This window comes from Balaenoptera physalus, assembly GCF_965194825.1.
Source record: "Balaenoptera physalus genome assembly, chromosome: 20".
NCBI classification, from domain to species: Eukaryota; Metazoa; Chordata; class Mammalia; order Artiodactyla; family Balaenopteridae; genus Balaenoptera; species Balaenoptera physalus.
Window position 1 is genome coordinate 52,008,374 of NC_138901.1, and position 27,683 is coordinate 52,036,056.

Genomic DNA, 27,683 nt, shown 5'->3' on the forward strand with positions numbered 1-27,683 from the left:
GAGCACGTTCGGTCGGGAAGAGGCGGGCCGCGAGCCTGGGCGGGGGCAGCCGGGCGCCGCGCGTGCGCAGAGGTGTGGCCGGGAAGGTGCGCTGAGGCGGGAGTTGGAGGCGCGGCGCCTGGGAGGTGAGGTGAGGTCTGACCCGGCCGAGCCAGGCCAGGCAAGGCGGGCGTTCGCTGCGGTGGCTGCTCTTGCTGCCGTGGTGGCCTTCGAGGACACCGGTACCAGCCTGGGGCTCGGGTTGACGGGGGCCTTCACCGTCCGGCGCTTTCCAGTCATCTTAGGCCAGGGTCTCCCGCCACAGGCCCGGACTAGTGCCCCAGGCTTTTACTCTGCGACCTTCAAGATCTTGTAGGGTAGTTAGTATTATGCCCCTTTTTTTTCTTTTTTTTTTTTCTTTTTTTAAGATGAGGAAACTGAATCCCAGAGAACCGTAGCAAATTGCCCAGGGTGACACAATCGATAATTACCAGAGACTCAAAAGTCTTTTCCTTTATGGCAATCTACGTCCCAAACTTCGTGACTTTTTTTTTTTTTTTAAATACAGTATAGATGGCTCTTGCTGAGGGAAGGGGTTGTGTGGAAATAAGTCAGGAGGTGTTATGAGTCGATTTGGGAATTTCTGTATCACTGTGGATTCTGGGAAAAATTACTTGACTTTCCTGGATCTCAGGTTGTTTTTTTTTTTTTTCATCTTTAAAATGTAACTGGATCTGAATACTGGTACTTTACCTGTTTGTTCATGAGCCCCGTGTTCAGAACTGTGGTGGAACTCCCTCCTCTTGCAAGGCCGCTTCCCTCCACCTCTTGCTCCTTCCCAGTCCCGCACAACCTATTGGACCTCTGCACCATCAAAGAATAGTTACCGATTATTCCTTAGACTGGGCCTAAAAGATTTAAACAGTCTCTGACAACTCATTCAATTCCTATTAGGTGGCAGACGCTTCGCCTCCACGAAGTTCTCAACAGATGGAGAAAGTCAATAGATAACAAAAGAAGAGGAGTGATTGGAGTGGTCAGAGCAAATGGCAATCTTTAAAACAGATATGAAAGAAATAGGAAAAAAATGTTTAAAACTAATTTGTTTTCATAGTGAAATTGACGAGGACATTGCAACAGTTTTTTCTTTAATGGAAAAATAATCTGAAGAAAACTTTCTTAGGAAAAACACCATTGACAAATTAATACAGCAGTATAAGTGAGCTGCAGATGAGCTATGCCAAAAGTTAAACCAGCTCAAAAAATTTTATGAGAACTCAGAGGGAAAATATAATAGATAGAAACTATTGAGAGGTAAAGGTACGAGATACGGAGAATGGATCCAGAAAACTAATAATCAAATATGAGTCCAGAAGGTGATAACAGAACTGACTGAGGAGGAGCAATAATCAAATATATAATAGAAGAAAATTTACTAAGTTGATGGAAAATTTGGATTTAAGACTTAAATTCAACCCTCAGATTTAAAGGGTTCATGAAATACCAGGTAGAAACAAGTGAAAAGACAACCATATTTAGACCTGTATCACAATGAAAGCTGAGTTTAAAGAATAAAAATACATGCTGATATATTCAAGATACATGGTTAATTTTTTAAGCCAATTGCAGAACAAGATATAGAGTATGGTTCTGTCTGAGTGCAGCAAAACCATTTGTTGCATATGTAAATTTCTATATAAATACATCAAAAAAGATGTGGAAGATTACATACCAAACTTTTTTAAATGGTTATCTTGGGAATTCCCTGACAGTCCAGTGGTTAGGACTCCAAGCTCTCACTGCCGAGGGCCCGGGTTCAATCCCTGTTTGGGGAACTAAGATCCCACAGCTGCACAGCACGCCCAAATAAATAAATAAGTAAAAAGAATGAAAATTAATAAGCTACGTATTCAACAAGGATAGAAAAAGAAAATAAAAATAGAGGAAGAAATAAAGATAAAATCAGAAATAATAAAGGAAAAAGAACAGCACTTGATAAATTGAAGCACTCATTCTTCAGAAATAGACATTAAAATAGACACATTTCTGGCAAAAAATTTTGAAAATTCAAAAGACATCCTACCAAATGCTTCATAGGTAATGCAAACTTAGCTCATCAAATCTCTGATTTTCCCCTAAATATTTGTTTCTTTGACAGCCTTATATCTCAGTAAATTATACCACCATCTAAGTCAAAACCCAAGAGTTATCCTTGACACCTCCCTCTCCCTCAGTCCCCACATTCAATCCAATATCAGGATATGTCTCTTCTATATCTGTAGTGGTGACGTATGGAGTTCATCACCTCAACATTTTCCCCTTCCTTTTCTCTTGAAAACTGTCCCTTACTCTCACTCAGAGGTACTTTCTCTTTTCCTTTTTCTATTTCCTATTTTCCTTTCTTTCCTCTTTTACTCCCTTCATTTGCTTCTATTTTTCCCTCAGGTGCAGAGATTTGAGGCAGTCCTGCTGTTCAGTTCACATTATCATCAACAAGGCCTTTCTCATTTTATCTTTTTTTCCTTCATTCCAATTCCCAGTCATGTTCCTTCCCTCTTCCTTCAGTAGCCACTCTAATGTGTTTGATACATGTCCTTGGATATACATGTATCTTTGAATAATATATAGTATTGTTTTGTATATGTATGTGTTTTAAATGTACATATTTGATATTATGTTATAGAAATCATTGTTTCTATTTCATGTTTCTGTAAATACTTCTATTGCATAGTATTGTCTTAAATGACCTCACACCCTTGGCCACTGGTCCTGGGCCTAGATGGGCCAATCAGCGTCCCTACCCAGAATTTTTTTAACTGAAACTAAGAAAAAAAAGAAAATCCCTCTCCAGTTTGGAAGCCGTAAAATGTAAAACACAGGAGCTGTCAGCAGCCATGTGTCCTGCCATACCGAACCAGCTGGTCTGCAGTGAAAAGAATGAAGCCGACATGCAGAAAGCAGCAGAGGTGAGAAACAATGAGAAAGTCCTGGAAAATCTCAAAGGCCCTAGTTCCAGTTGTTCCTGATGTGCCATGTTCCTGCCCTTCCCATGGTTCAACTCTTCCTTGGATTCCATGAGCCAGTAAATTCTCATCACCTCCCTCTTGTGCCTAAGCCAGTTCAAATTGGGGTTCTATCACTCGTAACCAAGAGGTCTAACTAATTATAATCTCCAAAATGTATGTGCGTGTGTGTTTTTTAACTGTGGTAAAATACACGTAACATGAAATATACCATCATGACCATTTTTAAGTGTACAGTTCAGTAGTGTTAAGTACATTCACATTGTTGTACAACCAATCTCCAGAACTCTTTTCATCTTGCAAAACTGAAACTATACCCATTGAACAACAACTTCCCATTGCGCCGTCCTCCCCACAGCCTCTTACAATCACCGTTCTACTTTCTATGGATTTGACTACTCTAAGTACCTCACATAAGTGTAACCACATGGTATTCGTCTTTTTGTGACTGGCTTATTTCAATTGGCATAATATCCCCAGGATTCATCCATGTTATAGCACATGTCAGAATTTCCTTTTTTAAGGCTAAATAATATTTTGTTGTATGTATATATCACATTTTGTTTATCCATTTGTCTGTCGCTGGATACATGGGTTGCTTCCACCTTTTGGCTATTAAGAATAATGCTGCTATGAACATAGTTGTACAAATATGTCTTTGAGACCCTCATTGAATTCTTTTGGGTATATAACCAGAAGTGGAATTGCTGGACCATATGGTAATACTGTTTAATTTTTTGAGGAACTACCATACTGTTTTCCACAGCAACTGCACCATTTTACATTTCTACCAACAGTGCACAAGGACTCCGGTTTTTCTACATCCTGCCAACACCTGTTATTTTCCCAGTTTGGGGTTTTTTTAAATAGTAGCCATCCTAAGAGGCATAAGGTGGTATCTCATTGTGGTTTTGATTTGCATTTCTCTAATGATTAGTGATGTTGAGCATCTTTTCATGTGTTTGTTGGCCCTTTGTATATCTTTTTTGGAGAAATGTCTATTCAAGTCCTTCGCCCATTTTTCTATGGATTTGTTTTTCCAAAATGTATCTTGAATGATTATTTTTTTCTACCTCCACTTTCACCATCCAAGCCCCCCTGTTGTTTTTCGTGTGTATTACAACTCTAATACTTCATAACTGGATACCTTGATTCCACTCTTATCTCTTTCCTTTTCATTCATTGCAATGTAGCAAGTGATTTTCTGTAAATATGGATTCTAACATGTCACTTACCTGCTCAGAATTCTCCAATGGCATTTTTAAAAAAATTTTTATTGGAGTATAGTTGATTTACAATGTTGTGTTAATTTCCACTGTACAGCAAAGTGAACTCTTTTTTAGATTCTTTCCCATATAGGTCATTACAGAGTATTGAGTAGCATTCTCTGCTATACAGTAGGTCCTTATTAGTTATCTATCTTATATATAGTGGTGTGTATATGTCAGTCCCGATCTCCCAATTTATCCCTCCCCGCCCCCTCCCCTGGTAACCACAAGTCCAATGGCATTTTATTGCTCTTAAAAAAAAATCCATGGACTTCCTTGGTGGTCCATTGGTTAAGATTCCACGCTTCCACTACCGGGGGCGTGGGTTCAATCCCTGGTCTGGGAAGTTCTGCATGCCGTGAGGTGCGGCCAAAAAAACCTTCCATGAGTCATGGTCCCTTATGATCTAGACTCTGCCAACTTCACTCTCCTTATCTCTTATCACATTTCCCATTGATCACATTTTCAGATACACTGACCTTTTAATTCCTGGAAAATGCCAATCTCTTTCCCTCCTTAAAGCCTTCACATAATATTATTATTCCCTCTACCTGAAACACTTTCCCCACTACTCTGCCCATTCATCTTTTAGGTCATAATTTAATTTTACTTCTCAAGAAAAAAAAAACTAATTATTCACAAAATAATAAAAATTCACTTCTTCATAGAGAGTCTTCATTGACCTCCTTCACTGATCTAAATAAGGCCTCCCACTATAGTATCCTATCATAATACACTTCCCTAAGTTAACACATCAATGTTTGTAAATACATATTTAATTGGATTGTTTGTTAGACACCTCTCCAATACATTGTAATCTTTATGAGAGGAGGAACAAGTCTACTTTTCTAATACTGTATCCCCAGATCAAACAGTATCTGACACAGAAGGTGCTCAAATTTGTTGAATGAGTGACTACCACAGATATGAAAAATACTTAGAAATATTAATATGTACAGCTTTATACTAATAAATTTTAAATTAAGTGATTTTACAAAAAAAAATTACTTAAATTAATTCAGGAGGAGATGGCAAATCCATATAAACCGGTAACTATGAAGTCATTGAATAAGTTACAAGAGGTACATTTTTAAGGTAAAGACAAATTAGCTTTATTTGCAGATAGCATGATTGTTTAGAGAATAAACTGTAAAACTATTAGATCTAACAGGATAATCTGGTAAAGTATCCTATTACATGATAAATATACAAAAATTATTAACTTTCATGTACATCATCAGTAAGCAGTTTAAAAATCTAATTTTAAAAATGCCTTATCTCAAAAGCAACAAAAATATACTTAGGCATAAATTTAATCAGATCTATACAGGGCATAAATAAATTATGATAACTTTACTAAGAAACCTAAAACAAAAAGACTTTACTAAATTAAAAGACACTCATGTTAATGGATGGGGAGACTCAGTATTTTTAAATGTCAATCATGCCCCCAATTCATTTGTAGATTGTACAGTGGAATTTCTGGCAACCTTGGTAAAGAATTTCTGAAATTCATTTGGAAGAATTGGTGTGTGAGAAAAGCCAATAAATTTTAGAAAGAGAAATCAGGGAAGAACGTATTAATACAATGAACAACTGGGAAAGGAATTGGCAGCCTGATCAATGGAACAAAATACTAAATCCAGAAAAGCCCCAAGCATTAATAGATATTTAATTTTTTATAAATGTATTTCAAAGGAAAGGATGATTCAGTCAGTAAATGGTATGTTAAAGATTCACAAAAGAATTAGTGGCCAGTAAGTATACAGAAGAAATGTTCAGGGACTTCCCTGGTGGCGCAGTGGTTAAGAATCCGCCTGCCAATGCAGGGGACACAGGTTTGATCCCTGGTCCGGGAAGATCCCACATGCCGCGGAGCAACTAAGCCCGTGTGTTGCAACTACTGAGACTGTGCTCTAAAGCCCGTGAGCCACAACTACTGAAGCCCACATGCATAGAGCCCGTGCTCCACAACAAGAGAAGCCACCGCAATGAGAAGCTCGGGCACCGCAACGAAGGGTAGCCCCTGCTCGCCGCCAACTAGAGAAAGCCCGAGTGCAGCAATGAAGATCCAACGCAACCATAAATAAATAAATAAATTTATATATATAAAAAAAAGAATGGATAAACAACAAGGTCCTACAGCACAGAGAACTATGCTAAATATCCTGTGATTAAACCATAGTGGAAAAGAATATGAAAAAGAAGGTATGCATATATGTAACTGAATCGCTTTGCTGTACAGCAGAAATTAACACAACATTGTAAATCAACCTAACTTCAATAAAATAAAAAAAAGTTCAGTCACTTAAAGAAATGTAAACTACTAGACATACTTCATTAAATTGAAAGATAAAAATGATACAGTAAGGGTGAAGGAAAATAGTCATTCCTTAGAAAGTGCTGTTGGAGTATAAATTGATATAATCTATAACTCTTCTGGAGACCAGTTTGGCAGTGGTATCAAAAGCCTTAGAAGTGTGTATGCCTTTTAATGTAAAATACCACTGGTGGAATCTACTCAAAGCATGTATAGAGATAAACAGAGATCTTGCAACAAGGCTGTTCATTACATCATTATTTATCATAGCCAAAAAAAAAGGAAATCTAAATGTTCAACAACAGAGTTATCTAAAACTATGGTATTTTTGTAAAAAGAAGTACTAGTAAGTCATTTCACTAGAAATCACATAGTGATTTCCCTGGCAGTCCAATGGTTAAGACTTCGCCTTCCAATGCAGGGGATGCGGGTTCAATCCCTGGTCAGGGAGCTAAGATACCACGTGCCTCGCGGCCAAAAAAAACAAAACATAAAAAACAGAAGCAATATTATAACGAATTCAATAAAGACTTTAAAAAATGTTCCACATCAAATAAAATAAAAATAAAAAGTCACATAAATATATCTATTGATAAGCAAAGATTCATAGATATATTGTCTGAAAAAAGCAAGTTAACAAACCTGTCAAAAAAGTTTTGTCTGCATATGTATGTGGGCCTGGAAAGAGAGACAACAGAGCTTCGATAGCAATTGTCTTTGGAGAGGAAAGCAGATTAAATTGTTTTTCTATTGAACATACATTACCTTTGTTAATAAGGAAAAATAAAGAGAAACTTCATGTTTAAACACTACAGTAAATATAGTAAAAAGTGGAAGCATAATACAGTTACTGAAAATTATAATTATGAAAAGTTTGAAGAATGAACCAAATGGAAAAGGAGTAAAAATGTTATTTATGGTTTGATTTTAACTGTCATATATGTATATTGAAAAAACAGAAGGAAACATAGTGAACATAATTTATTAAGATGGTAGGATTGTAGGCAATTTTTCTCCTTGGTAAATTGTGAAATATTTTTTTTAAATAAAAATTTGTAGCAGATTTTGAACCCAGTTTACTCAAGCTTCACAATCATGAAAATGTAGAGACCAGCGGCAGTGCCAAGAGATGGATGGTAGGGGCGAGGGCTGAGCTTTAAGCCTTCCATAATCATCACCAGTTATCTCCTATGAGGTTTCAACAGAGCAAACTTATACACCAAGAAACTCAGCTTCAAGAGAAGTTCCCTTATGCAGAGATTCTGGACCCCAGTAATGGAGACAGTCCCCACATTAACACCACAGGCCCTGAGTCTATTTTCCTATGTTATGCATTTTCTTTTTTTTTTTCTTAAGATTTTTGTTTGGTTGTTTTTTGGGTTTTTTGTTTGTTTTAGTTTAAGGTTCACAGCAAAATTGATGGGAACTGAAATTTGCCATATACTCCCGGCCCCCACACGTGTATAGCCTCCCCCATTATCAGCATCCCCCACCAGAGTGGTATATTTGTTACAGCTGAACCTACATTGACATGCCATTAGCACCAAAGTCCATAGTTTACATTATGGTTCACTCTTGGTGGTGTACATTCCATGGGTCTGTGTTATGCATTTTCAAAATCTTCATTAAACACATTGTCTAGGCTTGCTTTAACCCCTCTCTTATTCCTGGGTTTCAGAACCATGTGTGATCAGTACTGCATCTCCTTTGCTGATGTTGAAAAAGCACATATCAACATTCGAAATTTTATCCACCTCACACCAGTGCTAACAAGCTCCATTTTGAATCAAGTAACAGGGCGTAATCTTTTCTTCAAATGTGAACTCTTCCAGAAAACTGGATCTTTTAAGGTAACAATCCCTTTTGATAGTGTATCATGTTTTTTTTCAAGCCACTTTGATTCTCTTGACCACCCAGTGAGGTAGGTACAATTAATATCTTTTTACAGCTAAAGAAAGGGTTGTAGAAATTTTCCTTTGCTCAAGTTCTGGTTACTTAGCAGCATGGCGTTGACAAGAGCCACTTTTACACAAGCTCAAAATTCCGTATAATTAAGGTGATCACATATAATTTACTATCCAAACTAGGACATGTTTGAGAATGAAAAGGGGGAACTTGTAACGATTAAACCGAGACCACAGTCATCAACCTGGACACGTGTGATCACCCTGTATATAGCCAAGTTTAAGCATTCACTTTGTCAGCTTACTATTTGTTTATACCTTATTATGAATATAAACGATCTAACCCTAGCTCAACCCTCATATAACAGGACATTTTTCTACAAAATACATCAGTGCCTCTCCTATGCTTACAGATAGATTTCTATGCTGATTTGTTACCAGAATTTTCTGACCGTTAGTTGAACTTTAAGATCCATTCAGGTAAAAATCTGAAAAGCTGCACTTTGCACTGTGCCTAACAGGTATTGTTAGTACCCATCAAGTGGTAGCTTTAGGATTTCAGGAATTTACCTTTTTCCATACCCATTAACTGAGAACTTTTATTTTAAACAAACAAAAACTTCTCCATTCTCTTTTGCCCTTTGCTTCTGCCATGGTTTATTTTTCATTCATCACACATCAAGCACTTATTTTCACTAACTATACTAGGTGTATGTACACTAGGCCTTGCCCCGTATCCATACTTGCAGGGGAAGACAAAATAGGTTGATGACAAGTGTCTTAAAAGAGATACAAACAAGGGCCATGGAAACGAATGAAGTACCTAATTTTGCCTGGGAGAACAAGGAGGTTGAACCAGGTGTTGTTTGATCCAGGTTTTATAGGATGAGTACTTTTAGCCAGACCAGGGAGTGGGGGAAAAGAACTACAGGTAGAGGCATCAGCATGCCAAGAGGTACGGAGTTGTGAGCTAACCTGGTAGGATGGAAACTAGAGGCAATTTAGGATGGCTACAACGGTAGAGGTAGATATGTTTAGAAAGGCTGCAGCTTGTAAGGGATTTGTACTTTTCTTACAAAAACAGGCAATCAATGAAAAAGGTAACATTTGTTTTTTAAAAGCTCACTTTCCTAATCTAGTGGAACTATTAGATGAGAATAATCCTTGAGGCAGGATCAGCTGAGATTTGGTGATACCAAATTGAGAAATGAGGCCTCACCAAGGTAGTGGCCAAGATGAACATGAGATATTTAGGAGATAGACTCAGTAAGATTTAGTCATGGAGTGGATGTGCAGTATTAGAAAAGAAAAATGTAAAAAAGCTCCTTGGTTTTTTGAAAAGAATTTTTAATCAAATATATTAATTCACCATCCCTCTTTTCCAGATTCGTGGTGCCCTTAATGCAATCAGAGGCTTGATTTCTGCCACTTCAGAAGAGAAGCCCAAAGCTGTTGTTACTCACAGCAGTGGAAACCATGGCCAGGCTCTCTCCTATGCTGCCAAATTGCAAGGTACTTGATTAATTTCGCAGGGTACTGGGTAGGCTCATCACAGAGGACTGGAAAAGTAGCCTTAACTTTCAGTGAGGTTGGTGATAGCTGTGGGAATAAATTTCCAAGTCCCTGATTACAAGCAAACTGAACATAAATTTCTATCCTAAATTCTGATTTGTACTAACTAAACATGCTTCTCCCTCCCAGGGATTCCTGCTTATATTGTAGTGCCCGAAACAGCTCCCAACTGTAAAAAATTGGCGATACAAGGCTATGGAGCCTCTATAGTATACAGTGAACAGAGCGACGAGGTAAGGAAGAGAGCAATGTTCAGTACCACCTTAACAGCTTTCATAGTAAAATGAAACTTCTCTTCCTACCTTACTGGCTGCAGCTTCTGTCTCCTTTGTTGTTTCTCTAAGTGTTGGCACGCACGACCTTTTCTCTACCTACACTCACTCAGATGATCTCATTAGTCTCATAGTTTAAAATATCACCTACACTCTAACTGCAGCCCTGAACTTTGCTCTTAACCAGGACTTGTACATTCCCACTTGGGTGCCTTAATAGGCATCTCAACCTTACTGTCTAAAACCAAACTCCTCATCTTAATACTGTTCCACCTCCAGTCTTCCCCATCTCAGTAAATGGCAATTTTTATCCTTCATTATCCTCAAAACGTGGAGTCATCTTTGATAACTCTGATACCCCACATCCAAATCTTAGTCCTACTTTCAAAACATTTCCGTAATCCAACTACTTCTTTTTTTTTTAATTAATTAATTTTTGGCTGCGTTGGGTCTTTGTTGCCGCACGCGGGCTTTCTCTAGTTGCGGCGAGCGGGCGCTACTCTTCGTTGCGGTGCGCAGGCTTCTCATTGTGGTGGCTTCTCTTGTTGCAGAGCACGGGCTCTAGGCGCGCGGGCTTCAGTAGTTGTGGCTCGCAGGCTCCAGAGAGCAGTCTTTTTTTTTTTTTCAGAGAGCAGTCTTAGTAGTTGTGGTGCACTGGCTTAGTTGCTCTGTGGCATGTGGGATCTTCCCAGACCAGGGCTCGAACCCGTGTCCCCTGCATTGGCAGGCGGATTCTTAACCACTGTGCCACCAGAGAAGCCCAATCCAACTACGTCTAACAGCCTCTACCATCACCACCCTGATTCAAACCAATGTTAGTCCTCACCTAGATTCAGTAGCCTCCTAATTGGTCTCTGCTTCCACCCTTGCCCCACGAGTCTTGTTTCCAAAAGAGCAACCAGAGCTATCCATTTAGTAAGTCAGAATTTGTCTGTCAGCCCAAAATCCTCCAGTGGTTTCCCATCTCATACACAGTGGAAACCAAAGTTCTTGCAATCATCTATGGCCCAGATGAACTGGCCCATTACTATTTTTCTGACTTCATCTCCCACTATTACTCTCCTCCAAACACTCCACACCAACCACACTTAGTTTCTCAGAAAGCCAAGCACTCCTCTCTGTAGTCTTTGTACTTGCTGTTACTCTTTCCCTGGAATATTCTGGAGATACACAGGACTTGTTCAAATCTATTAAAATGTCACTTTACCAGTGGCCCTTCCTGAGCACCCTATATAAAATAAATTCATTTTTCTCCAAAGCATTTAGACATACCATATATTTACTTATATCCCACCCCTCCTCACATTAGAACATAACTCCACTGAGTGCAGGGACTGTTTTGTTCAGTTATATCCCCAGTGCCAAAACAAATTCTGAAAAAAGTAGATGGCAAATAAAGTGTTAAATGACTGAATCTAACTTGTTGGGAACTCTATTAAATACAAATAAAGTAAGCTAAATTAATGTACTCTTTCAGTCCAGAGAAAATGTTACAAAAAGAATTGTGGAAGAAACAAAAGGCATCATGGTACATCCCAACCAGGAGCCTGCAGTGATAGCTGGGCAAGGGACAATTGCCATGGAAGTCCTAAACCAGGTAAAAGCTTACTTAGTTCTTGTTTAGCTACTTACTGGTAATGCTGTTTAGCCGTAGAACCAATTATTTTATATGTACATATAAAACTGATTATTAATAGACCTATTTATACTTTATATTCTTTTCACTACAGGTTCCCTTGGTAGATGCACTGGTGGTACCTGTAGGAGGAGGAGGAATGGTTGCTGGAATAGCAATTACAGTTAAGGTAAGAAAACAGCTTCTGGAGGACTCCCCACTTCAGGCATAGAAGAGTTTATTTTACATCATAGTACACTGTGAATACTTGCGCAACATTCCCCCAAATTGCCATCCCTTCTGCTCATCCCTTGGCACTTGAGATAGAAGGCCCTTCTCTTCATCACTACCCTTTTTTCTTTTTTTTGGCTGCGCGGCATGTGGAATCCTAGTTCCCAGTGACTGAACCTGTGCCCCCTGCCGTGGAAACGTGGAGTCTTAACCACTGGACCGCCAGGGAAGTCCCTCACTACCCTTTTCTTAATGAAAACTTTCAGCACAAAAGCCATTACAATGAGTGGCACCCTCACAGTCCTCTGAATTCCATCTCACCAACCTACTATCCAAGTCAGTGGCTACTCTTTTCCCAAGTTACCAGCAGAACCAGCTGTGATCTAGGCAACCGAGGCCAGAGTGGAAAACAATTTCAAGTGCTTAAAGGCCTTATTTCCATTACATCGATTAAAAGAAAGCCTCTTGGGCAGAAATATGTTAACTGTACTAATCATTTTACTGCAAGCATGCAGGCAGAATGCTGTGGCTAGTTGTAAGCTATCTAATATTCCTCTTCCTAGGCTCTGAGACCTAATGTCAAGGTATATGCTGCTGAACCCTTGAATGCAAATGACTGCTACCAGTCCAAACTGAAAGGGGAACTGACCCCCAATCCCTATCCTCCAGAAACCATAGCAGATGGTGTCAGATCCAGCATTGGCTTAAACACCTGGCCTATTATAAGGGACCTCGTGGATGACGTCTTCACTGTCACAGAGGATGAAATTAAGGTGAGGCCCCAAAAGGAAAGGAAATAACAAAAGAATGGAGCAACTTCTTAGGCAAAACACCCTCCTGTTGTAACTAGCAACTCACACACTAGGGACTCAACTAGGTGATTTCATGACGTGTAGGAGGGTGCCCTAGATGTATTAAGACCGTAGAAGCAGAGTCAGAATGAAAAAAGCCCTGCCCTTCATTGGCAAGCACAAACATATAGCAATAGGAAAATTCAGACGGGGCATATTATATCCCCATCTGGCCTTTAATTATAAAGGCCAACCAACTAGGCTCTTTCCCCTTTTCCCATTTCACTAATTCTTACTCCCTTCTATACCAACAGTATGCAACCCAGCTGGTGTGGGAGAGGATGAAATTGCTTATTGAACCTACAGCTGGTGTTGGAGTGGCCGCTGTGCTGTCTCAGCATTTTCAAACAGTTTCCGCAGAAGTAAAGAACATTTGTATTGTGCTCAGTGGTGGAAATGTAGACTTAACTTCCCTAACTTGGGTGAAGCAGGCTGAAAAGCCAGCTCTTTGGCAATCTGTTTCTGTTTAATATGTGCAAAAGGAAGAAAAGGGATTCAGTGTCTAGACACTTGGAAATTTTGTCTCCTGGTCATTGTCAACTTCCTATCTTCCCCTCTTAAAGAGCTTTCAAAATCCTAATAGAGAATGTATATTTCAGTAAGTTTTAATAGTTTTTTGGACTAAGTTGCAATAGAAAAACATCCATACTTAACTGAGATACCTTGTCAAGGCCAAGAAAAGTCTTCTGCTAAAAGGAGCAGCAGACCTTAAGTAGAAAACATAAACTGCTCAATCACAACCTACAGGCTCCCAACCCTAGAGTGCTAACTAGTAGCAATGAGACAGAATCCCACTGAATCCATTATTCCATGTCCATTTCAGGCACTGTTGAAGAAATCTCACTTTTCACCCAAGGTACTGGTTCTGGTACATATGGATCATAAGTCCATTTGGGGAAAACTCTTTTATAGAGGTTCATCAGTACTGTGTCCTGAGATTTTAGCTTCCCATCAAAACTGCACTTCATGTGGCCATGAGTACCTACAAAGAAAACAGCACGAGTTGGTCAAATTTAATAGGAAATTTTAAAGCAGTGGTCTAACCCAATAGTCATTTAGTAGCCCTGGGGAAATCTAGACAAGATCCCAAATCCCACATTCTCTTACCTAAAGGCTCCTTGATGTGTCCCCTACGGCCCCACTTTGTTCTAAGTTCCACTGGTTTAAACCACAGCACATCCTCTTAGAATCAAACACACAGAAGACCAAGATGAAACATTTATCCATAATATATAAATCCAACCTTCATCCCACAAAGGCAATTGGATCCCATCCGTCACACCTACCTCTGCTGAAGAACATATAACGCACCACTGCCATCTTAGTAAAAATTTTGAAAGGATGACCACTCAGAACAACTCTCTTGATGACCATTCTGTCTGGATCCACTGACAACAGATGGCCTGTGGCTATGAGGCTGTGCATTCCTAAGGGGCAAAAGCAGAGCAGCAGGAGTCCATAGGTCAAAGCCTTCATTTATTGTCCAGTCCATTTAAAGACCTACGTGAGATCTTAGGGGAACAAAATAGGGATGTACTATGCTGCCCCTCCTGGGTTCATGGCAAAGATCACTAAGTGATATTCCTGCTGAGCCTATCCTCAGAACCTACCCTAAATATAGCACTCTGAGCAGCCTCTACCAATTAGCTACGGTTTGCAAGCAAGATAAAACCCCATTTGTCATCCTTGCCTCAGACCCAATATGAGGCTGAGATTGGGATATTTTGAAAACCATCATTACCTTTTTTGTGCCATTTGGCCCCCAAATTTAAATACAGAAAGCAGTTAATCTTATTAAGGACCCACAGGCCTATTGGCCTATTCACCTCTGTGAACTCAACTTACCATTGCTGTGCTGTTTGAAAAGCATCACAGATGCAGGAGGAAAAGTGATAGGGGCATATACTGTCACCACCAGGGCCAAGTCAGCAGTCAGGAATCTCTGAAATTTATGTTTATCCGCTGCCATAAAGGTTAAAAAAATAAAAACCAAAAAATATTTTGAGAAACAATAGGTAATCCAGAGGTCTGTGAAAAGCGGTATCACTGCAACTCTTAAACCTAAGGCAACTAGTGTTTCTTTATCCCACTAGTCCTCCAAACATTTTCTGGCTTCAATACAACTGAAAGATACAACCCAATCCTATCAGTGATTTTTCAACTGGAGGTAGAATCTTGGAGCTTAAACTATATTTTGGGGTTGGAAAAAGTTCTCCAGGTGATTCTGATACACATCACCCCCTACCTCATTTGAGAATCAGTGCTTTACAAAAAAACACTCCACTAATTCAACAGCTCTTAGTCTTGAGCAAGGATTGGCAAACATTTTCTGTAAATGGTCAGATAGTAAATATTTTAGGCTCTGTGGCCATATAGACTCTGTTCCAACTACTCAACTCTCACTGTAGCACAAAAACAGCCACAGACATTTTTAAAAAATTAAACAAAAAAGCACAACTGTGTTCCAACAAAACTTTACTTAACAAAACAAGCAGTGGGACAGATTTGGCCCAAGGGCCAAACTTTACTAATCTCTTCTTGAGGACTATCTAGATCTTGTCTTTACCTTCAACGAAACCCTCCCTCCTTTTTAATACTGAATGTTATAGGGAAACACAATATTTTAAGGGAACGAGAAATTAATCCTTCATTTAGACAGCATGGCTGGTGAGAAAAGAAATTATCCAGAGCATCCATTAATGCTGCCTTTATCACCTTCCTCCAGCCATTGCTGAGAGTTGAGAGTGTAGGTAATGTTCAGAAGCCCCCAAGTTAATGCAAACATCTTCTCACTCCTAATACGTAAGAGCACAATCGTTTTTTGTCATAAAAGTATTCCTGGTCACCACTCTCTAAATTCTCATGCAGTCTCAACATCTCAGAAGCCACACACTCTGCTTTATCCAACTGAGGGCCACCCCTAGCCTTCACCCACACGGCCACTGGCACAACGGATGCCAAGGGTTCCATGATACATCATCTCTAGAAAGCAGCCAACTCCTATCCAAAACCTCCTCTGCAGCAAATACTCATGGCAGAGAAGCCTCAGCACCACACAGAGGTTGCATCACTGGGATGCTTCAGACAGGTTCAGACACTTTGAATGGAAACATCATTGGCTCCTAAACCAGAGTACTGAAAATACCTCTAACCCAGAGACTGAGAGTTTGAAATGGTGTATTCTGCACCTCTCCCCAAATCTCAGTCCCCTAAAAGACAGTAAGATGGACAAGAACCCAGAAGCTTCCCTACTGCTTACCTGCAGTGTGCTGAGAGAATAAAGGTGAGGCTCGGAAGCGCCTGAATCCACAGTGGAAGATCAGCTGCTCTTTAGCTTTCACAGGTTCAGTGTTGCCAGGGTGCCGGCTCACCACCATATTAAGTACTGACATCTGGGGACCAAAGAGAAAAACAGAACTTCACATCAGGAATAGAATAGCCTAACCTGCAAGAAGGCAAACCAAACCAGCAGATTAGATTCACTCTAAGAACTGACAATACTAATTTATGGTGGAGTGTAGATGAAGAGACACAAATTCACCTTTTACCTTCACCAACAACTGGCATTCAAATAGAAAATATGCTGGTTTTCAGAGCTTTCATGTCCCTGCTACACTAGGTGACCTTCCCATGTCTAACATGCAAGAGCTCAACATCTGCCACAAAATCAGTGCCTACAAGTCACTCACTCATCACACACCTCTAAACCACACTCATTCAAGACCCTTCTTGCCTCAACCCTTACTCACAGTGACCAAAAGGCCAGAGCTCTCACATACACCCCAACCTACATGACTGCTGGCCACCAAGAGAAAAAAGATTTATACCTTGGCACTAACCCTGTTTATTTTTATGGATGCCAACCCTTTGTTAAAGTGTGACCTGACGTACGTATCTCAGAGAAGTCTCAGAACCACACAGAGATCACGTCACTGAGATGTATCAGACAGGTTCAGACATGTTGGGTAAAACCATCATCGACTTCTCTGTCATCCTCTCTGACTTCTAATCATAAAGGCAGACTTTTGCATCCCAATGAGCAAAATGTGTCACATAAAACTTTAGACTGCCAGACAAAACTGGTTGGAAAGTGTCATAACTCCCATTTCCCACAAGACGCTAACTCACCTTCTGTTCATGAGGTAGTAAAGAAAATGCAATCAAGGGTGCACCTCGCCTGAAGTGCTCAACCACCGAGACAGGGACTTCAGAGACATGAAGTGTGACATACCAGCCAACCTGCCAGAAGAAAGCAGAAAACAATCATGCAATTACCCTTAAGGTCTCAATAATGATGAAGCATTTCTCCAAATATGTTAAAAAGTCTCTCAGACTACCATAAAGCCAATCCTTACCCTTCAAGACTGCCTTTCACGGATGCCTCAACTACCTAGATTAAGCTTTTTCAGTTAACATCTCTGATACCTCTTTGTTCCCAATATCACTCTTATCAGTGACTCAGTAGCTCCTCTAATTCAGCTGTAGGCAGCACAAAACTAAGGTAGTCATGCCAACAGAAGGAGTAGAGGGGGCACCTTGGCAAACAAAAACAAATTATAGGGATGCACAAAGGAAGGCAGATACCTCAGCTCCTTCAACCTCTTTTTCTTCAATCTCTTTAAAGATGCGTCTCCTAGTATTAATAAAGTTCTGAAACTGAAAGATCCGAGCATAATCTTGAGGGAGGTTTTCCTTAGGATCCCATGGAGATGTCCGGAAGCTCTTGAGGCCTCTGTATTTCTGAAATCTAGAATACAGAGGATATTTTAAAGAAATTAATAGTGAAATTTATATGGTGCTACTTAACCGTTTCACTCAACTCACTTCTAAAATGGCTAAGGCTTAAAAAGAAGAAAAAAAAAGAAAAAAACACAAAATTTTTTTTTTTAGTTTTTGAAAAATAAATAATAAATAAAATGCCTAAGGCTTTAGCTTAAAAGAACTCACTATCTCTCAAAATAACCTAACAGCTTAAATCAGAACCACACTCCAAAACAGCCTGAAACAAGTATTTCAGCACCAAACCCCAACTTCTTAAAAGTATTTACAGTGGCTCCCTGGTGCATATCAGGGAGCGGCTCTTTAACCTGACTAGCAACGTCCTGATAAAAGCCTTATCTCTCTAATATCCAGCATAAACTCTCTGGACTCACCTTTAGAGCAAACAGGATCATCTACATCTTCATTCTTTTATTCTCACTGTTCTACCCAAACTTCCCCAAATCTCCAAATGTTACATACTTTGAGTCTTAGCTCCAAAGGAAGCATTTGCTAATTAATCACAGCATTTCCTTCAGTAATGTACTATAACATTATTAGTCTGTACTACACAGTCTAGAACATGAACATTGTTTCCCGTATGTCTGTCTTACCTTCCCATATAGTATTAGCCCTTCAGGAGCAAGAACAATGTATTTTTCTTCTTTTACATCACACTGACATAGTTCTGAGCCACGTAAGTTTTAAATAAAAACATACTGATTGATCTTAGACTTGCTGACTAACCGAATTCTAGCAGCCACGTCACGGGGGGTATCTACTTCATCTGGAAACATCTCTTCCAGTCTTTCTTGTTTATATTTCTCCAGCATTTTCCCCTCAGCCTCTTCATCCACTTTCTCATCATACAGATCATCACGCATGGACTCTCCTATAGTCACAGTTTCACATTCCTCCTCTTCTTCCTTCTCACTACCCTCATCCTGTAGAACGAAGGATTACAATTTCAGAGGAAACCCACATCTCTACCCTAAAGGCCATCGAGCTAAAATAATTCTACTAGATACCTAGTCCAAACCAGTATCAATTCTAATAGAGACTAAGTTATAAAACACAGTCTCATTCCCGGCAACAAAGTCATTCCTAAGAAACTGACCACACATACCCCTTAAGGTCAGGAATGCACCTTGCCTTGCATTTGGGGCTGTACATAGAAGTTGCCCAAGGGCCCATTTCCTTACCTGAGATTCCTCTTCCATAAAATCCTCATGTTCTATATCATCATACTCATCTCCTTCCCCACCACTTTCGCCATCCTCATCCAAAATCCATTCAGCTTGATAACTGGATGTTCCTTTGGGAACCTTCTTTACTACCTTGGAACTTTCCTTCAATAAGTCTGTAAAAGCCCAAATGAGTTAAGTAAATTATATACCTCCTTCCCTCCCCTATTACTTTGGGCATTCTCACATAGGCAAGATATTACATATTGCTACCAATACCAGGAACTCTGGCAGGAACTATAAATAGAACAGACTTCCCAATTTAATTCAGCTGCCTAAGAACTAGCAATACTTACACAGCTAAATAAGTCCTATAATAAATCAGAAGTTGTTTATCTGTTCATTAGGAAACAGTAACGTAAGTAATTTTGAGAAATGAAATAAAGCTGTGTCCAATGTTTGCTTAGTGAAAACATATAGCCTTTGGAGGTAAGAGAAGACTTCCAAATACTTCCTCATCCTACTCTACCTTATAGGGTCCTCACTGTGAGCAGCTAGACAAAACCCACAATTCTAGGCCAGAATTTCAAGTTTGCCAACACCAACCATTTGCTTCACTCAGCTCCTCCTCCATGGGCCAGGTCTGTTCCCCCTCCATTGGATCTGGGATAACCTCTGTTTGCAAAGATTCTTGTCTGTCAGGGTCTGCCTTCATTAGGACCTTCAGGTCTTCCTCCATATCAGCTACAGCATCTGTAGCACAAATCTGAAAACCCAAACAGTTGATGGTCAATTAAATATTAGCCAAAAATCTACTAAATCTAACATAATAACCAGAAAGATCTAGAAATAACATAGTCCTCAAATATAAGAATAGAAAGTGAAAACTTGTCAGAATTTTTCAAATGGTTCTATTTCCTACCATTCTAGGTCTGTACCTCTGCTTGGCTCTTGAGACCTTTCATAATCTGGTCTCATGCCTACCTTTTTATTACATACGTTACTCCCATCAAGCTGTTATCTTCAGAGTTCAAAGAAACCCTTTGCTCCATCACTTTGCCTAGGTTCATGTTGTCTTTATTTGCTAGGCTATTCTTCCATCTCTTTTCAACTCATAAATCACGTTCATCCTTCTCAACACCTAGCTCAAGTCTCATCTCTTCTATGAAGCTTGCCAGTCTTCTTTCTCAACTTCCACTGCAGGTGTGCCCTCAACCCCGCTTTCTTAATCTTTATTTCACAGGTCTTTGCCATTTTTTTCTTACCTAATTAAGTTGTCTAAGGAAAGAGACTACAACCTGTGTGCCTTCTATAAATTCAGAGCCAACTGCTATGCAAGGCATCTACAAAGTACTGGATAAGTATATGATATAGCAACTTATTTGTAGTTGACTACTGCCTTATTTCGAACTAGCCGTTACCTCCAGGGACTAGGATAGTTGTCCAAGTGTGCAGACAGACTACCCTCTCTGTAGTTGCCATCCTCTGCCAGCTTACACATGAATCTACAATACATAGTTTTTAAGAAGACCAATCTTACCTCCATTGCCATGCCTGGGTCCTTTGGGGATTTGATTACTCTAGGATTTAAAGGGAAAGGGTCCATAGGGGCATCTATCTGTTTCATCTGGAAATCACCATGTCCAATGATATGCAGCAAGCTATTTACATTCAGAGCCTGCCCACGAACATAGCCTGAGATCTTCAAGGTGCCCACCAAGTTATTCTCTTCACTAGGCACAAAGTCAGCAGCATGAGCAAATAGGTAGGCGTGCCGATCTCGAAAGGCAAGATGCCGTTGCTTTTGGTTAGCCAACTGCCTGAGCAGCATCCCTGCCTCCTGTTGAGTGTCTAACAGGAGGAGTTTGTCATCAGGAAAGCGCTTCTCCACTGCTTTACTTAGCTTCTTCCTGACATCTGTTTGTTTCTTCAGTGGGAAGCCCGAAACCCCCTGGACAGCTAATGCTGTGAACAAAAGAGAAAGGGTATCATGACTTGTTGCTTCACTATATGAAAATCCCCCCTGTGGCTCACAAACAAGCTAACAGTTCAGTTGTGAGCCCAGAGGTCACTGGGAAACCCAACACTCAGCTACCCTAAAGAAATTTCACAATAAAACCAAACTTCATATTCTTCTTCTTTCTCTGGGCAATGGGCAGTCCAGAAATAAAAAGACATCTTGATAGGGAACTTGTAAACAATGGACCAAGTTAAGGCCATACATGTACAACCCTCCAATAGTATCAAGCATCAGACTTAGTGTCTGGCAAATTGTAAGTGCACTATACATGCTAATTCACTTCCTTCCTTGGCCTCCAATACTCCCAACTCACTTACTATAAGTGGGAAGGCCCTGAGCAAAGAGGCAGGAAAGGCAGTAATCCCCAGTGCTATCCCAGCCTTCTAGTGGATCAAGGAGGAACAGGATGGTATCAGCCACTTTAGCCATGTCTAACACAGTGTGCAGATCCCCTAGAAATAGAAGACAGTCAGTAGGAAGCGGTGGTTGACATCAACACATTATACTAAAAAAAATTACCACTAATACGCAAAACATAGTGATAGAAAATATTGTTGTATGCTCTAACCTGGCCTTGCAGATGTAAAAAACCACCGATGTTTCAAGCGGGGGCATAACAGCATAAAGCTATGGGTGCTTCCCCATTCATTCAAGTGTACTGTTCCAGTGTCCCTATCCTGAAGCAGTCGAAAGACCTCTGGCAGGGAAATCCTGTTGTGCAGGGGAACCACCAGTATCTGATGAGGAGGGCCATCCTTGCTGCCGAGCTGTCTCTTTTCTGCCAAAACCTGAGGAAAGAAAGGATCAGAGAACATCTCAATGTTTCAGTACTTTGTTTCGGTACTGCATTTCCACCAGTACAGATGCCCACCCGCACCCTCCAACCAGCATCTCTCTTGTAAAAGGTGTCATGTATGCCAAGGAGGCAGGCAGGAGCTAGGAACAAAGCAAAGAACGCTCTAGCATGAGTCTGGGCCAGCACGCCTGACACGTGCTCTAGGGTTACTCTCCATCCCTGGCCCCTTCCCAGGGTCACATTTTCTAGTTCGAGGCATTACCCGCCTAGAACGGTTGTGAAGCCACACCATTCCCCAATCCCCGGTCCTCTCACCGCCTCCTTCTTCTGCTTTCGGAGCTGACTGGCGCGATGCCTCTGGTCCACTTTGCTGAGATCTCTTCTCACCTTCTTGCTTAGGGTTTTCAGTGCTAGACGGCCTGGAGGGAGACCAGAAAGGGCTCTTGCGCAGGGCACTAGTAGGTCAAGAAAGGAGATCCCTCTCTGCTCTCCTCAGAGCCTTTGCGGGGGGTCCAGGCCGGAGTAGGTAGGAGCTCATTCTGGGCACGAAGAAAAGCTGTTAATATCGACTAAACATCCCTTCTTCCTCCAACCCTACCTTCTTACCCTTGCCGTCCCGCTGCGCGGATCCCCGACCCCGATGCCGCCCGCCTTTATGAGCTTTATTCTGCTGCTTAAGCGGGCCAGAGCGACGAGCCGCCATGCTGCCGCTCACGTGTACCAATTCGGCACTACTTCCGGGCCGAACCGAGCGCTTCCGGTCCCCGCCTTGGGGGCGTGTCCTCGCCCGGCGGGGCGAGGCTCCTCGCGTCTTCCCGTGAGGGTCGTTTCCACCAGCTTCAGAGAGCACGGTGCCCGCGTCTCCACAAACCCTGCTCGTAAACTTTTCCCAGGCGGTGGTCCGCTGTTGCGGGCTTTAAAACGCCGGATGTAGACTCGAGGTTTGGGCTTTCAGTCTCGGAGAGCTGTTTTGCTCTCTTGTATTTTTATTTTTTGCGCTATCAAGTTGCATGACTTAGGAAGAGTCTCCATTTGTGCGATAGAGGGCTAAGCCCCTCCTCTCACCTAGCTTTGTGCACGCCGCTTCTCAGTTTGCAGCAGCAGGTGTTGTCACTTTGAGCAACCTTTTCTCGCCCTCAGTGCCCAGGTGGGGCTGCTTAAGTCTACAAGGCAAATCGTGCAGAAGGCGATTGTCTCATCTCCACAGGTTCCGTACAAGCTCCTGCTGGTCCCAGTCACTTCAAGCTGCGCCCCCACCTCCCACGTGGGTGCGTGAAGGGCCAGACGGGACGTGGCGACCCCTCGGGGGAGGGACGGCTGACCGTAACTCTCGCGCCCTTAGGGATAGCTGAGCCTCTGCAGACGGGGGCTGCTGCGCTCCCACTCCTCTTCCCAAAAGCTTTGCAACTGAGGGCGCCCGGCTGGCAGGGGTGTTTGGAGAAACGATGGCGCTCCGCGGCCTTTCTCCCAGCCAGGGGACTAACACTGGCTTCCCCGTGGCCAGACTCGAGGCGCGGGGGCCCTGGCCCTTCCCGTCGGGAAAACGAGCGGGTAGGAATCAAGGGACGTCTAGCTGGATGGCGGCCAGCTTCGGCCCGAGCGACTCTCCCCTCAGCCACGGGGTGCCGGGCGCGCCTCGCCTCCCCGCCCGGCACTGGGCGCGGCGGGCTGCTGGCTCTCACAATGCAGGTTCGCGCCCTCGGGGCTGAAGAGGGCGCGTTGCCATGACAACGGCCGCCGTGGCGCGCGCCCGGGCACGGTACCCCCAGGCGCGCGCAGCCTTCCCCCCTCCCGATCCCCCCCAGTGGCTGAGCGCAACCCCCCCCGCCCCCGGCTGTGGGAAGGGGCCGGGCCAGCCTCCTGACGTCGGTGCGGGGCTCGGAAGATGGCTGCAGAGCCCAGCACCGGGCAGTGGCTGCGGCGGCAGCGGCGGGCGGGGAGCGCGGCGGGCGGGGGCTCCTCCTGGCGCTTGGGGCGCTGAGTCGAGAGGCGCGGAGGCAGCTAGGGCGCGTGGGGGGCTTAGGCGGCTGCTGGGCACCACCTCCCCGTCAGCCGCCGCACGATGGGCAGCGCGGAGGACGCAGTCAAAGAGAAACTGCTGTGGAACGTGAAAAAGGAGGTAAAGTCGGGGTACGGACCCCCGGGGGCTCGCGTCCCTGTCCGCAAGGCCCAAGGGACAGAAAGATCTGCGCCCATTCCGGGGCGCGAGCGCTCGCGGGCCTTGGGCGGGGGCGGGGTCCTGGACTGGTTTGCGGTTCCCGCCCCACTCCCGGATCAGGGGGCAGCTCTCCTCGGCCCCAGGGGTTAGGCCGGCGCTTCAGGGTTTGTTTGCTTCGCGATCCCGCAGCTCCCCGCCCTGTGAAGGCAGCAGCTCTGGGAGACCGAGGTCGGGGGAGGGGTGGCAGCGATTTCTAGAGAACCCGAGCTGCCCATTCATTGCCCGCGCCGCCTGAGGAGGGGGCGGGGCCCCTCGCGGGCCTCCTAGAGCGCTAAATGGGTGACTTGGGGGCTTAGCTCCGGTTTGCCCTACACCGCATTCAGTTATCTTTCTGGGAACCGAGTCTCGGCTGCAGGAGGGTTCGCCGCACACCTCACTGCTTCTCACTCCACGCCCACCTCCCTACCCAGAGGCCAGGGGGTGTTTTGAGAATGGTTTTTAAGACTCAAGATTATTTTCCTCTTTTGAGGAGTCCCCCCGCCCACGTCAGAAAGAGAAAAAGTCCTTCTCTGTACTAATGTCCTTTACTTTGACCCTGCCCTAAAAGCCATTTCAATTTCATGGTGATGGGGGGGTTGTCCATATGACTCACCCGCAAACGAGAGCTGGAGAGTTCAAACCCACAGAGTGGATTAGAATGGATTAGGCCTCTGGATGGAGCCACGAACTCCTCCCACCTACCTCTGTGTCTGCCAGATGTGTAAACTCAATGAGGGCAGGACACCCATCCGGTCCAGAGCTCTGTATCCGCGTAGGCACTCGATGACTATTTGGTAAATAAATCTGCTGATCTTGGAGACTGCAAAGTCTGATGGGAATGCATAAACTTTGGGATAGTCTGGACCAGCTCTTTGTGACCTTGAATAAGTTACTTAACCTCTCTGAGTCTCAATTTCTTCATCTCTAAAATAAGGATAGTGATATTCACCTCATATATAAAAAGTTTACCATATTGGTTCCTTTACCCTTTCCTAGAATTTCAGGACTGGAGAAGACTCTGGGTTCTTATAAAATCCTGGAAGGCTCTAGATCGTTCTTCCACATTAATTATGGCCTGGCTATTGTGCCCTAACTTTTGTTTCCTTCCCTTCTGTTGGCAAAGAAGTAGTTGAAGCCATCACCTTTCCAGCTGTGTGTGAGAAGCTCCATTGTGCCTTTGCTGTGAAGTGGCCAAGTGAGAGGTTTTTTAGGCCAGGAGTACATCAGATTAGCATTTAAGCCCCAACTCTGGTCTCCCCAAGGAAAAAAGAAATCTCAAATCTCAGTAATTATCCTCAGGAAACAAATAGTCTAGTGACAGAGACTTATATGAACAGTATAAACAAGAACAAAAATGTAGCCATACCCAAACTATGGGCAGATGTGCTAGGATTGTTGGTGTGTTCCAAATTTGGGGTTGGTCAGGGATGATGGGAAAGATTTGGGGGAAGGCAGTATTTAGAAGGCTGTCTGTACTACTCCCAGAATGATTCTTAAACATGTGTAAGAAATGTCCAGGATATGCCACAGCTATGTATATTACCTGACAGAGGTTGACCTGCTCTGAACTCTTAGTTCCCTTCCCCCTTCAGCGCTTGATTTCAAGAGAAGTATAATCCTTTCTTGTCCTGCAAGTAGGGACAGTGGGGGTAATTGTAGGCAAGTCTGGCCTTTCACAAAGGACTTGTAGTATAATTTTTTTTTTTTTTTTGGCTGTGCTGCACAGCTTGTGGGATCTTAGTTCCCCTGTCAGGGATTGAACCTGGGCCCCAGCAGTGAAAGCACCGAGTCCTAACCACTGGACCGCCAGGGAATTCCTAGGGTATCTATAGGTCCTCCTAATCCAAAAGTCTGCCCCCCAACAGCCTGCTTCAGATGCCTGCAGGTCTTTGAGCTGTGACATTATGCTCTGTTTAATGCAAAACCCCTTCGGAAGTAATCTAGGAAGGTTTTAATAGTTTAGAGTGCAGGCTCTATTTACAATAGCCAGGACATGGAAGCAACCTAAGTGTCCATTGACAGATGAATGGATAAAGAAGATGTGGCACATATATACAATGGAATATTACTCAGCCATAAAAAGAAACGAAATTGAGTTATTTGTAGTGAGGAGGATGGACCTAGAGTCTGTCATACAGAGTGAAGTAAGTCAGAAAGAGAAAAACAAATACCGTATGCTAACACGTATATATGGAATCTAAAAAAAAAAAAAAAATAGTTCTGAAGAACCTAGGGGCAGGACAGGAATAAAGATGCACACATAGAGAATGGACTTGAGGACACGGGGAGGGGGAAGGGCAAGCTGGGACGAAGTGAGAGAGTGGCATGGACATATATACACTACCAAATGTAAAATAGATACCTAGTGGGAAGCAGCTGCATAGCACAGGGAGATCAGCTCGGTGCTTTATGACCACCTAGAGGGGTGGGAGGGAGACGCAAGAGGGAGTACATGTGGGGATATATGTATATGTATAGCTGATTCACTTTGGTATAAAGCAGAAACTAACACCACTGTAAAGCAATTATACTCCAATAAAGATGTTAAAAAAAAAATAGAGTGCAGGATCGATCTGATCCCCCTTTACCTAATCACTAACCATGAGCACTTTGCAGCAGGGAGGAGACTCCGGGTCCTTCCTCCCTCCTCCCCAGACTTTAGAAGCTCTACCACCCTCCAAACGAAAGTGAGGGCCTGGGGAGCTAGAGCAGCATCAGGACACTGGACACAGGACACTGTCCAAAGAATGGCGAAGACTAGCTCTCCCAGAGCTTACTATATCTGTAAGATTTAATGTTGGGATTGAGGTAATCCATCCCTCTAATCTTCAGTATTAGTATTTGTCTCCTGGCAGGTTCCCCCAAGGCATCAAAAGTGCTTGGTTTAAGTGTTGGGAGCAACTAGAACCTCATATACTCCTGCTGGGAGTGTAAATTGGTACAACCACTTTGGAGAGCAACTTGGCAAAATCTAATAATATAGAATATACTCATCAGAAATTCCTTGCCTAAAAATATAAATCCAAAGAAATGAGCACCCGTGTTCACACAAAGACATGTCTAGAATGTTCACAGCAGCACTACCCATAAGAGCCCCAAATTGGAAGCTACCCGAATGCCAGTCAATTGTGAGTTGTTCACACAATGGAGAATGAACAACGCACATCCATATACAACATGAACAAATCTCACAGTCACACCAAGGAGCAAAAGAAACCCAGTCACAAAAACTACACAGTGAGCCATTCCATCCGTGAAAAGTACAAAACCCCACAAAAGTGCTCTATGATGTTAGAAGTCAGGATAGTGGGTACCTTTGAGGGAAGTAGTGACTAGAAGGAAACATGGCAGAGTCTGGGGGTACTTTAGGGTGCTGGTCACGTTTTGTTTCTTGATCTGATGCTGGTTTCATAGGTGCGTTCAATTTGTGAAAATTCTTCAAGCTGTGTAATTATGATATATACCCTTTTCTATTTGTACATCAATTTTGAAGTTTTTTTTTTTTTAAGTGCTTTCTAAAGAAGGCTGTGACCGCTTACCTTACAAGGCATTCAGAAGCTTTTACATCCAGGTAGGAACCCAAACATAGGGTTTTACCTAGACAGAAAGAAGACTGGGCTTGTGAGCATGTGGGGAGTGTCCCTGAGGCCTAGATGGACCTACCCCTACCCTCAGAGAAGGGAGAAAAGGAGG

At 42.6% G+C, this 27,683-nt stretch overlaps 3 protein-coding genes across 19 annotated transcripts in view; 2 read left to right on the forward strand and 1 right to left on the reverse strand.

Moving 5' to 3' along the window:
* On the forward strand, positions 1-13,637 carry SRR (serine racemase). Of its 12 annotated transcripts, none has more exons than XM_082443590.1 (9): positions 3-125; positions 2,859-2,945; positions 8,269-8,440; positions 9,880-10,006; positions 10,196-10,299; positions 11,816-11,935; positions 12,069-12,143; positions 12,748-12,957; positions 13,290-13,637. In XM_082443590.1, exons 2-9 carry the CDS (start codon positions 2,917-2,919, stop codon positions 13,503-13,505), a joined length of 1,053 nt encoding a protein of 350 aa, XP_082299716.1. In that variant the 5' UTR covers positions 3-125; positions 2,859-2,916; the 3' UTR covers positions 13,506-13,637. The 12 variants fall into 12 exon arrangements, with proteins under 12 accessions (XP_082299707.1, XP_082299706.1, XP_082299716.1 ...); XM_082443587.1 differs by having other exon boundaries at positions 8-125; positions 2,831-2,945; XM_082443579.1 differs by having other exon boundaries at positions 9-130; positions 934-2,945.
* On the reverse strand, positions 12,175-22,634 carry TSR1 (TSR1 ribosome maturation factor). 4 transcript variants are annotated; one of them, XM_082443466.1, is made up of 15 exons: positions 22,400-22,634; positions 22,109-22,212; positions 21,566-21,785; positions 21,315-21,449; positions 20,518-20,942; positions 19,584-19,743; positions 18,996-19,153; positions 18,541-18,737; positions 17,620-17,782; positions 17,164-17,274; positions 16,295-16,427; positions 14,881-14,997; positions 14,322-14,462; positions 14,143-14,217; positions 12,175-14,017 (listed from the first exon to the last, which is right to left on the reverse strand). In XM_082443466.1, the coding sequence occupies exons 1-15, from the start codon at positions 22,494-22,496 to the stop codon at positions 13,839-13,841; spliced, it is 2,415 nt and encodes an 804-aa protein (XP_082299592.1). In that variant the 5' UTR covers positions 22,497-22,634; the 3' UTR covers positions 12,175-13,838. The 4 variants fall into 4 exon arrangements, with proteins under 4 accessions (XP_082299592.1, XP_082299595.1, XP_082299594.1 ...); XM_082443469.1 differs by having other exon boundaries at positions 22,109-22,332; positions 22,515-22,631; XM_082443468.1 differs by lacking the exon at positions 21,315-21,449.
* SGSM2 (small G protein signaling modulator 2) overlaps positions 22,630-27,683 on the forward strand; it is a 37,256-nt gene continuing 32,202 nt past the window's right edge. For 2 of the 3 annotated variants that reach the window (XM_082443422.1, XM_082443427.1), the window contains exon 1: positions 22,861-23,912. In XM_082443422.1, the coding sequence (XP_082299548.1) occupies positions 23,856-23,912 (57 nt within the window). In that variant the 5' untranslated portion in view covers positions 22,861-23,855. Of the gene's footprint in view, positions 22,735-22,860; positions 23,913-27,683 lie in introns of those variants that run through there. The other variant, XM_082443423.1, reaches the window with a different exon arrangement.

What these genes read in the sequence shown, in the direction of transcription:
- TSR1 (XM_082443466.1), bottom strand. Translation starts at nt 22,496, where the DNA reads ATGGCGGCTCGTCGCTCTGGCCCGCTTAAGCAGCAGAATAAAGCTCAT. An exon ending in CGCGCAGCGGGACGGCAAGG is followed by an intron (nt 22,213 to 22,399) that starts GTAAGAAGGTAG and finishes GTCTCCCTCCAG; the next exon opens with GCCGTCTAGCACTGAAAACC. An exon ending in TCAGGGCCTTCCCACTTATA is followed by an intron (nt 20,943 to 21,314) that starts GTAAGTGAGTTG and finishes TTTTGTTCACAG; the next exon opens with CATTAGCTGTCCAGGGGGTT.
- SRR (XM_082443590.1), top strand. Translation starts at nt 2,917, where the DNA reads ATGAAGCCGACATGCAGAAAGCAGCAGAG. An exon ending in ACATGCAGAAAGCAGCAGAG is followed by an intron (nt 2,946 to 8,268) that starts GTGAGAAACAAT and finishes CCTGGGTTTCAG; the next exon opens with AACCATGTGTGATCAGTACT. An exon ending in CTATGCTGCCAAATTGCAAG is followed by an intron (nt 10,007 to 10,195) that starts GTACTTGATTAA and finishes TCTCCCTCCCAG; the next exon opens with GGATTCCTGCTTATATTGTA.